Source organism: Thermobia domestica, chromosome 17 (genome assembly GCF_964235325.1).
Source record: "Thermobia domestica chromosome 17, izTheDome1.hap1.1, whole genome shotgun sequence".
NCBI lineage: Eukaryota > Metazoa > Arthropoda > Insecta > Zygentoma > Lepismatidae > Thermobia > Thermobia domestica.
Window position 1 is genome coordinate 68421528 of NC_137470.1, and position 12491 is coordinate 68434018.

At 38.0% G+C, this 12491-nt stretch overlaps 1 protein-coding gene across 4 annotated transcripts in view; it reads right to left on the bottom strand.

Annotated features, from left to right (window-relative positions):
- The window catches only part of LOC145674687 (uncharacterized), a 1315729-nt gene that overhangs the window by 365499 nt on the left and 937739 nt on the right, over nt 1-12491 (bottom strand). For all 4 annotated transcript variants that reach the window (XM_081744920.1, XM_081744917.1, XM_081744916.1 and 1 more), the window contains one exon: nt 8971-9139. In XM_081744920.1, the coding sequence (XP_081601046.1) occupies nt 8971-9139 (169 nt within the window). The remainder of the gene's footprint in view (nt 1-8970; nt 9140-12491) is intronic.

Consider the following 12491-nt stretch of genomic DNA (forward strand, 5'->3'; position numbering starts at 1 on the left):
TACAAGAGCCAAGAATGCTCACCTCATCGGTACAACTGAAGACCAAGTGTGATTTTCATTATGGCCTTTCATACTATACGGAAAGCAAGAAAATATGCTCATCGCTACTTGGTGATCACCAAAACAAGGATAAGAGCAAGATTACTATGCAATTCGTCTTGCATATCCAATCTTTATCTTGTTCTTGTTTCGATGTCCTTGGGCTTGGTGAAATAAAATGAAATATTCAGTTTAAGGTCCCTCGATTCTGCACCGAGGCTAAGGGAGACGGTGACCATGAGAAATGAATGAAATGGCGGAATGAAGAAAGTGGGAGGAAACAGAAGAACCCCGAGAAAACCCACTACACGGCGTTTCTCTACCACAAAGTATATCTACTTAGCACAAGCTGGGATCGAACCATGGACACCATGCACTAGAGATGAATTCTCTACCACTGAGCCACCGCAGCCCTGCTTGGGCTTGGTCGTCCATATCCAATCTTTCTTTTGGCCTTGCTTAAACAACTTCTAGTTTTGTTCTAAATCCAGACTCTATATTGGCGTAGATATTAATATTACAGTCGATTGGTAAAATCAATCTTCCACATTTACAAATTAAAATACACACAAGTACAAAAATAAGCATTTACCATAAAAACACTAGCTGAAAGTGTTCAAAATAGATTTATGGCTTCTATAAAATCAATTGAAAATTGCTATTTTTAATTAGGCAGCTAGTGAAAAACAGCAGCTTTTGACTCCAGCCGAGTTTAAGCTCATCCTAAACTCAGTTGACCAAAGTGAGCTGACCCGATTGACCCGATCCGACAACCCGACCCGAATAAATCGACCCGACAACCCGACCCGAGCTGACCCGACTGACCCGACCCGAGTAGCCTGACCCGACAACCTGACCCGAGTTGACCTAACCGGACCCGTTTGAGAGCACTACTCGACTACGGTAGATCATATAGTTTTGGAACTATGGACCTTTAAATTCAGTTTTTCATGTTTTCGGTAGCCTATAACTCCGAACGGAAGCATTTGTGCACCCAGGTTGGTCTATACTTTTTGTCTTATCTTGGTGTGAGGGATCACCTACCAAATGTTGTCGATGTTGTTTTGAAACACCAGACAAACTAATATGAAACTTCAGTGGAAGGACTAATATGGAAGTTCAGAAAAGCGATCATTTCCGTCACATTTTACTCTTCTAATTTAACCGAGGATCCAGTGCAGCAGAAGCTGCGAGAACAATTTGTGCAATGTACGGGAATAAAATAACTGCTGAAAGAATAGCACAGAATAGTTTCCCCGCTTTTGAGCAAGGCGGTTTAACTTGTCTGGTGGTCCTCGTTCTGGAAGACCTTCAGATTTTGACGAAAATCGCTTGAATGAGTTGCCTCATGGGAATTCTCGTCAAACGACGCGGGAAATGGCACAAATTTTTGGATGTGATCAGTACACTATTGTACGCCATTTGCATTCGATGGGTAAGGTACAGAAACTGGTACCACATGTATTAAGTGACAGTAACAAAGCTGTTCGTCATTGCTTGCCCGGTACCGGTTGGCTTGTGATAGGCACAAAGCATTCCTTTCTAACATTGTCACAGGTGACGAGAAATGGTGCCTGTATGTCAACATGAAGAAGAGGAAAGAGTGGCTTAGCCCATCAATAAAAGCAACTCTCCGTGCCAAGGATGGTACCAATCCACAGAAAATCATGTTGTGTGTTTGGTGGAGCAAAGATAGTGGAGATAAACACATCACTGAGTGACTATGAGTTAATGTGAGTGACAGTAAAATGTATGCAATGTATTGTTACACTCGTAGAATATTTTCTTGTTATGTCTATGCTGTATTTGTATTTGAATTAACAGAACAGCAGAATGAAAATAAAATATAAGAACCGCACGAACTTATGCATCGACCCAATACTATAAAAATAAATTGTGAAGAAAGTCCCTGGGAAATAAAATACACTTTTGATATTATATTTTACCTACGAAACTTTGTCACAACTTTGCTGCAGGTTTAAAACTGCTTTCTTTTTGCAATTATTAGTGCATATTAAGTGCATATTTTAACATATTGGACAGTATAGTTGCAAGCATTTTTCATGAATTTTAAGTGCATGAAAATTCGGTGTCTAATCATCAAACATAAAGCAGTCGAATTAACATGTCCACACGAGACAGTAATGCTACACCGTATTGCAACTGGAAACCATCAATGGCTTTCAGCCTTAAGACGTCCTCGACCAGTTCAGATATACTACGAAAATTAATTATTTTTACGAAAATTATCCTAAAACATATTTTCTAAATCAGAGCAAAGAAGTTAATTTGATTCCTTCGTTCTCGACTGGTTCTATACTCAAGCGTTGGGGATGGCTGGAAAGCCTCAGATCCATATATCCTCTATTCCACTAAAACAGAATAATTTGTTTCCGAAACTTATCGTGGAATATATTTTTTGATGGATAAAGTAAAATCATCCCTTATTCTTTACTAACTGCATCAGACGAAATCATTGAAAACCTGAAAAGAAATATGCGCTATGTTGCAAAATAATATATTGAACAGTATCGTAGAATACATTTATTTTTTATTTGGGGATTCTCGTTTAAATTCTTTAACTCCATGCACTGGGGTGATTCGGAAGCATAAAAGAAAGTATGCATCATATTGCATCAAAATCGAATCAAATTTATCGAAGAAAACTTTTCTTAATATCACATTATTTCAGTAATGAAGTTGGGGGAACTTATCCTCTTTTACCAACTTATCCTTTCACAGGATTCAACCACAACCACTACGGATGATTGGTATACCCTCGGGAAAGAATGCATTATTTTATCGAATTAAAGTAACTTACGGACTTCCTATTATAAAATGGCTTTCTAAATGTGAAAACTTGCAACGTTGGGTGGATTTCCTTTCCTTTTATTCCATAATACTTGATGGATTCTTGAAACATCAAACAATGAAGTTACTTAGGAAGATTGGAGGAATTCATATACCAAGAATCATTAAAATACATAAGTTTTACGAGAGTTATGGTGAAACACAATCTTGCTTTCAGTTTAACGTCCCATGGTTATGCCTGGTAGGTTAACGGAGACATGATTTTGATAAGTGAATGATGGAATAATTGGTTGATTGAGAATGTGGGAGGAAACGGGAGTACCCCGAGAAAATGGACACGATGATGTCTACCATAAATTTACTTGGCCGGTGATCGAACCAGAAACTTCATGCATCAGAGGCAAGCACTACCACTGAGTCAGCGTGTCCCTTTGTGGTGAAACACATGGACGGTCTGACAGAGAGACAAATGTTGGTTCAGTCAAATGACAAACTCTCTACGATCGTTTCAATTATGTGTACATTTGATTTCAGATGTAAGCTGATTTCTACAATTCATTAATGGAAGAACAATCGAGAGCACACTTACTTTCGATCTAAAATCATAGCTGTTGTGTTATATTATTACCTTACTGTCAAAAATAAGACAAAATCTAACAGGGTGAAACCATATCTAAAACTGCAATATTACATTTTAAAGCTATTCCTTCGACGAAACAAAGGAAAGGTGTACTTGATGACGATTCAAACATGGACCAACTGACTGGTAGGTAAGAACGATACCCACTATGTCAAATATTCACGTACAGCACTCTTACAATAAACTTTAAACATTCAAGTAAATTTTATATTTATATTGTGTGGAACTTAACATGCAATATTTTTTTCTATTTTTCCTGTTTGTTACGCTGTGTGTGTTGTGTGCTGAGCAAAGTACAATTGCAAAGTATTTGTTCTTTTATCAAGATTCACAGCTTTAAAAAATTTAATAAGGTGAATTAAACGATTAATTGAACTGATATTCTTATACCTTCTATTGCTACAAGGGGCAAAATACTATACACTGATCACCAGTTGAATTAGAGACACTTACTAATACCATGTAGCACCACCTTTCGCCTTGACAACGGTGGCTACCCGCCGCGACATGGACTCCACAAGGCGCTTAATGTGTTGTTGTAGCATCTCAATCCATATCTGCTGCAAAATCTCCCACAGAGCCCGCAAGTCGGTCGGAAGAGGGTCCACAGCTTGAAGCCTTTGTTCCATGGCGTCCAAGATGTGTTCGTTTGGACTAAGGTCCGGTGACCATGATGACCAGGGTTGCCAGGACAGAGCAGTGTTCATCAAACCAGTCTGCTGTCATCCTAGAGCGGTAGGCCGGCGCACTGTTCTGCTGAAAGATGAGATCACCATCCGGATACTGCAGCAGAGTAAATGACAGCATATGGTCATCCTGAAGATCGGGGTAGCGTTCACCTGTAAGGAATCGTGTCACACATGTTACGGAAGCCATTTCAGTCCACATAAACATGCCCCAGATGAGAATAAGACCACCACCGGCCTGAACAGTTCCCTGCTGACACGATGGATTCATTGCCTCGTGCGTTGGCGACGCACCCGTATCTGTCCATCGGCATGTACCAATGTGAAATGTGATTAATCTGACCAGACAACCTTTCTCCACTTTTCCACGGTCCAGTGGCGGTGCTCCTTTGCTCATGCTAGACATTATATCCTATGTTGTGCGGTTAGAAGGGACACTCGCATGGGCTGATGGCTTCTGTACCCCATAGCGAGTGGGTTGTGTGGATCGTAACACGGCGTTGTTCTCCTGCATTGAATCCCTCCGCGATTTGACGCACTGTGGCCGTCTATCGGCTGTTACGATGCGGCCAGTTGGCGCCAACCCAGGTTGTCGACACGCCCCTGAGCACGGCATTTACCTGTGCGTATGCGGTTTTACCGGAAGCCAGGTACTCACTTTGCACACTTCACACAGTTGCCTTTGAAAATCCGAGTGCTGCAGCCATTTCTGAAATCGAGCCACCCAGTCGTTTGACCCCTGTGATTTGACCACGGTCAAATGCACTCAGGTCTTTCGTTTTGCCCATCACATACTGCACTGTCACAGATACCGAGAGAGGAAGCACATTGCAGCAGTACACGCGAGATTCGTTTCATTCACATGCACTGGTGGAACCTCTGCAGGGGTGTTTCTGCAAATGTTCTGCTGTCTCTAATTCAACTGGTCATCAATGCACTATCCCGTGAAAAAACTTACTTTCATTGTGGCAGACAATACCTATACTTCATTCACATTTATATTACTTCTTTTTTCACATTCTAGTTCATTATTAACAAGAGTTCATAAATTATTTTGATATTAGGAACACTCAAGAAACATTTAAGAAAGTACTACTTTGTTATTAAAAGACAGAAACAATAACGTTCTATATTAAAATGGAAAAAGTTTGATTTCTACTACGTCCGGATAAAAAAGTAGGATAAGGGCGGAAATTATATCTATTCTTGGGACGACGAATTCGTATTGGGAAGTCACTTTTCTTATGTCCATTTATTCTCATTTCCGACCACAGATATATTCGTTCTATAGGACTCCGGTAATTATGCACACCTCTATTTGTAAATCTACCAATCAAAACTAACCATTTCCCCAAACTTTGTTTCAAATGGAAAAGACAGAACTTATTATTATTATTATTATTATTATTATTATTATTATTATTATTATTTTGAGCTTCAGAGCTGTCAGAACAAGAAGCGTGTAACTATTGCTCTTCAATAAGTTATTTATGATATTGCAAACTCATAATCAAGTGAGGTGCGAAATATCAGCCATATTGAAAGGAAGTGAGAAAAAACTGCTAAGAACTAAAACTTGATTTTTTGCCCAGTAACAATGTGTTTTAACATTGAGGAAAAAGCTATTATAATATTAATTAATGGAAGAACGGAAGTCGAGTGCAAGAATGTTCATCTCTGGCGCATGGGTTCCTGGTCTGTTCCTAGCTGGCATTAAGTGCACCGTAGTGGACGAACAGCATGTCTAGATTTTTTTCGAATTTCTTACGTTCCTTTCTATTTTTTCATTCCACTATTTCTTTCATCATCATCATCATCATCATCATCATCGCGTCCCTTAGCTTTCGAGCTTAATCGTTGGAAGTTAAAATCTATATTATACATACATACATACATATAAAGTAGTCCCATATCTTTTCTGAGGAAATACTAAACAATAAGGTCTATTTAAATTATTTATTTAAAATACACATACTTTAAAGCATTTGTTATCGTTAAAAGTGAAATCACAAATAACCGTAAATCAGCCGTATAGGTTGGAGCTCAGGCGCTTTTGTTGCTATTGTAGCATTTTAATAGATAGACTAGCTGAACCTGCGCTCCCTACACAGCGCATCATTCACATATGAACATGAATCTCATTCCTGAAAACATCTGTACACGTCCGTTTACAGACACAAGTGAAAGACTTCTTGATAAAAATCAGCAAGAGGATTCATAAAGGAAAGATTTTTTTTTCGATTATTTTTTCAATATATCGTACCTACTTCCGGTTAGAGTTTCTAATTCATGTATGATCAGTGTTTTCTGTCTTCTTGCATCCAGTATGTAATAAACAAATTCATTACATACACAATTAATTATAATGTCAGTGATATATGGTGTTCATTGGGCAAAACACTCCAAACAATAGAGATTCAATTTAGACTGGAGAAATGGTTATCCTTCGTTTTTCATTATATAATTGGGCCATGAAAAACACCTGAAAGATATGCAGCCCCTATATACAATCATATAGTGTTGGAATGTATAATAGGTAGGATATGATGCTTTAGTTTTTTTTTTTTTTTTTTTTTAATTTCAACACTTCCAGTGTACCCGTAAAAATGTAATAAATAAATAAATAATGGCCATGTTTTTTTAAATATTGAGTTAGAACTGGACAATCTGTGCAACATTTGCAATCGATCAGTGAAAACGTCATCTTTCTAGAGCCTGTAGTTTCGGAGATCTCACGGTCGAAAGAATTTGCCACAAACATATACACGTCCACAAACGTATAGTTTAAAAAACTCCAAAGATGGTAGCACAATTCATTTGCATTTATTTCGGAGAAGGCTTATTAAAATGCAAAGGCTTTGAACAATAATTTAAAAGGATAATCTTTGTGAAAAAGATCTCTAAGTAATTTATTTAAAGTACACCTTTTAAAAAATATTTGTGTTTGTTATAAACGTGAAATCACAAATAACCGTAAATCAAAGGTTTGAAAGCTAAAATTATAGGTTGGAGCTCAGTCGCTCTTAATTGCTATTGTATATATCTAGCTATTAAAATGCTACAAGTTGGACAATTTATCTTGATCATCTGCTATAACGGAGAAACCAAAAGAGGGAGAAAAGCGAAACTTTGCACGAAGCAACGATAAGGAGAGGGACATATTTGTATGTATTAAACACCCACAGTGTTGCCAACCCAATATAAATTTTTAAATGACACTACGACAGATTATTACATATATCAAATCAACATGTTAAACGAAAATTTAAAATACCATTTTTATTATTCAGTGTTGCAAACTAAGGATGTTATAGTATCACAAACATCCAAAGTCTGGAAGCTTCTATCACACACACAGCACAACGGAGATGGACAGGACAATGAACATCGGAAGTATCTTAGCGTTGGATATTATGGTCATGGTACGACTTGTTTTGAATGAATAGCAACGAAGTTAAAAGAGCTTGGAAATTTAATTTTTTCCAAAGGTTTTATTTCGAAAATATGCTTAAGTATTATATATAATTACTTGTGTGGTTAGCAATTGGCAAGCAAATCTTTTGCCGTTTACAGCACTTCGATATCTCAAACCACTCCGGAGATATGATAAACATTGATAAAGTTCGCAACACTACTGAAAATGGCTTATTTCTGGAAATATTTAAAATGATTGTTATTTTACTTCTCTTTTATAGTATTGCAGGAATAACGTTTAGTAGCTGTAATTACAACAAGTTCTCACAATTACATGATTTAAGCAGTGTTACAAACTTCAGCAATGCTATCCATATCTCGGAAAAGGTTTGAGATATCGAAGTGCTGTAAACGGCAAAATGATTTGTATGCTAATTGCTAACCACACAAGTAATTAGATATAATACTTACTTAAGCATATTTCCGAAATAAAACCTTTCGAAGAAAAATATCCAAGCCATTTTAACTTCGTTGCTATTCATTCAAAACAAGTCATACCCTGACTATGGTATCCAACGCTGAGGTACTTTTGATGTGCCATTATCCTGATAACATTCTTAGTTTGCAACACTGAATAACAAATGTAATATTGTGTGTTTGCATTTGACATGTTGAGTTGAAATATGTAGATCTAATAATCTGACGTAGTGACATTTGAAAAAAAAACATTTTATTGGGTTGGCAACACTAAGTTACTGGATGTTTCTATTTAATACGTGGAAAGATGTATAATTGCTTCGTGCAAAGTTTCGCTTTTCTCCCTCTTTTGGTTTCTTCGTTGCCGCGGATAATCAAGATAAATCGTTCATCCTGTATATATTTAAACATATCAACACATATTCTTTAGTATTTCCTTAGAAAAGATATGGGACTAATTTAGTACACAGTACAGCCTCGGTTTGAAAAGCCATCGAAGGTATTGCAGTAGAGCTGCGTCGTGACCTAGCTAGTTAGCAGTTAGTGCGCATGCCTTTGGTGATGGGAGCCCCAGGGTAGGTTCCCGGTCGAAAACGTCGGATACATTGTAGTTGTTCAGGGTCCACTTTAAGTTGTAACTCTCTTGGTATGTATCTTAAGTGCTGACAAAGGACATTACTACAATTTACAACAGTGCAACCTACTGGTCGGTTTAACCACATCATACTTAAAATATAAAATTTGTCTAATAGACTGTAAGTAACCAAACTTTTATTTTTTTTAAAAAAATCTTAAGTTAGGGATGATTTTTTAACAACTGTTCCAGAGGATAACACTAGAAGAAACTCGATTTCCACCAAACTAAATTCGAAAAATTGATTTCAACTGTTCCGTTGATCTTACCTTTTGCATATATTTGCAGAGAAATTACAGCTTTGGCCTCCCCATGGCAATTGCGGGCTATTACTGAGTATGCCCCAGTATAGTCAAGTTTGGCACAAGGGATTTCAAGTCGATACTCAGGTCCGTCACCGACCCTTCTGAAGTGAGGTGCGTCTCTGTAGTAGTCAGGCTGGAAAAAAGAAAAATACAATGTGATTTTCTACGGAGGGAGAAAGCATACATAGTTATGTACCGTAAAATGAGGTGACAATACGTTTTTTGGATGAGAACGTTGAGTGATGGAATTTCCAGTTTGGAACTACTTACTGGCGTCGCGTTGAAGCTATGCCAACTAGATAATGGTACACAATCTTGGGTTTCTGGGGGAACGTACACCTTTGCTACTAAATTCTAAACACTGTTGCTCTTAACAAGTACTTTTTATATATCCCTTAAATAGAATTTGAGGTCACAATACAATAGTGTCAGTTGATCCGATCAATGCCTCATTATGTCTTCTCTGAGCGTTCTGCTTAAAGAAAGGCTACAGAACTGTTAGAAGAACTCTTGCCGCTTCATTTGGTGTGTATGTGACCAAGAGCTTTCTTCAGCTTTCTTCTATCGCAGCAGGAAAGGGCAGAGAGACAATAATGTAGAATACGGTGCCCAGTTTTATGATCCTTGATAGGAAAGACGTAAGGTATGTTGCAAAATGATACGAACGATCCAAATATGTGGCATAACTTTAGTAAATGCACGTCACGGATGGAATACGTGATATGTAGAGATGTATAAGGAGGATATGCTTACAGACCATGGATAGTTCACTCATTTCCACGGCTAACCAAATTGAAAACAAAAAACAATCAAAACAACATGATAATGACTGTTGCAAAATGATACGAACACAATACAAAAGCTAGTTCTAATAGACAATAAATGAGCCACTGCATAAGACCAGCTTGAACACTCGATTAAACATGATGTTTACCAGCGTTTGCAACAGAGTCACATCAATTTGATTCCACGCAGCGATTATGGCATCCTGCAACTCACGAACATTGTTGTACTGGGTACCGATGGCGATCACTGAGCGACACAACATTTCCTAAAGATTTCCCATCGGGTTTTTGTCTGGGAAATTGAAAGGTCAATCAAGAACAACCACGTCTTTCTCCCGAAAGCAATCCTTGGTAGTTCCAACAACGTGGATAGTAGCATTATCCTGTTGGAAGATCCACTCGGGACCAGCAATTTGAGAGGTAAATGACAACAAATTGTCTGCAAGTACTGTTTAGTACGTGGTTGATGTCATATGAGATGTAAGAAATTCGTGATTCGTTGTACCATAACAACCGAAGCCCTCCCCCCACACATAATTACCGACTGTCCTTGCTATCACTGGAGAACATCTGCTCCTACTTCCGCAGATCGTGTCAATAGTATCATCAGCCATCGGGACCATTTAAATTAAATTTCTTTTCGTCACTGAAGATGACACGACGCGTTCTGCTTCCAGGTCACATGTATTTTGGTTCAGATTACCCGTCGCTCCTTGTGCTGCGCGGTGAGTTGTGGCTGACGCTTACGCTTCTTATATCAGAGATATGATTACAGCGTTTCACAGGTCTTGATAGAGTAGACTTATGTACACAAATGTTAGGGTCTTGTGCCAACTGTGTAAGGGATATTCCAGCACAACTTAGCTTTCGAACAACCTGTCTTTGCTGTTGTGGAGTTAATTAACGCGGCCTTCCTGATGGTTTCCTTACTTCATACCACATCCGAAGTTTAAGAAAATTATTCAGGACACAAGCACACTGCCCAATTCGACGTGCGGTTTCATTAACAGATACACCTTCTTTATATGCCATTATTTGGCAATTTTCGCACTCAGATAATACTTTGCCAAGGCCCATTATGCTTCTCTTACTCGTCACCTCACACAGATGTCCTCGCCCTAGTAAACTAGCCTACACTTCTATCACTCGTCTGCTATACATTTTGCCTCCTCGTCTAGCGCCCTCTATGTTCGTAGCAGAGACCTAGCTACATGTTTTTACACTAAACATGTCATCGTTCGTATCATTTTGCAACACTTTTCTTGGGCTGATTTTTCATTTTTGTTTCGCCCTGTCCTCTATACGTGTATATTTCTACAATACCTGTGTTCGTGTAACAAATACAACACTGTTTCATTCACCGTCACTTCTATTTTCCGTTTCCTCTCCGATCACATAATATGACGATATCTGGTATCGTTCGTATCATTTTGCAACGCACCTTATATGAAAAGCTTGAAATTACATAATTAATGCGATGGGATAGGTTGAGAATTAGGTTGGTTGGTTGATTTGAAGTTTAGCGTACCTTTCAGCATCGAGGCTATACGAGATATGGACTGACAGCTTAACGTGAGATCGGAACGACATGTGTTCCCACCGGGAATCAAACCCGGGTCTCCCACACCAAAGTTGCACGTAGCCATATAGCTACGATGGAGTTCATCGAGTACACGAGAACTTTCTACTTATGACTTCATTACACAAATTCAATTCCAAGCCTTACTCGGTATTCTTCCAATACACATTACGTCAAACCCTTGACAGATGACGTTAAAGAAGACTGTTGAAGTTTTCATTGATACAGGTTCTTCTCCCTGTACTTTATTCTTTCTTCCCACAAGGTACATTCGCGAAGTATCCCCTCGGGATTCGTGTAAAATTGATTCAAGTTCAAAGCTCTCCGCGGCCTAAAGTGTATTGTACTAATTTTAGTGGCCCATACCGGTAAATTGCGTATTTATGGGGGTCTTCATATATCTGGAATTCAATCATACACTACTATAATTGCTCGGACACAAAATTGCTTTTAGTTTCTTTAGATATAACTGGACACGAATGTAGGCATATGCAAAACAAATTGGATCAAATATGCTTCTCTGACACATGTTACCCACCATGGCCGCCATATTGGATTCAATTTTTTTTAAATGGGAATAGGTGCAAGCAATATATCAAATTCATGTACAAAATTCACTGGTGTAGTGAATTTTACCGTAGCTTGTATCGAAGATATTGCATGTTAAATCCCTCCAGGCACTTCGCGAAAGACATTGCAGAATAATGTCAGTTACACTTACGTTTTTTATGTTGACAAATCAAAATTTCTAACTGGAAAAATATTGTAGGTAAAAACAGATTCTTTACAATATTGGTGTCATAATATTATTAAATTTCTGTGAGTGATAGTTATTACTTCCATGTTATACTATAACAAGGAAGTACTGTATTGTATTATGGTCAAAATGCTTAATGTAAATCCAAATACGATCAGATTTGAGTGAAGACCTGCCATTTCCGTATTGAAAGACCATTGCTGAAATAGGTACATTAAAACATACTTGTTAACTACAATAGTTTATCAGTATACATTAACTAGAACACAACACTGGTAAAATAAGCAAAATAGGAACTTCATTTCAAATTAGCTAGCTTCAGTCAATGCCCATCAACCAGAAACACTAAACACTGCTCAAAAAA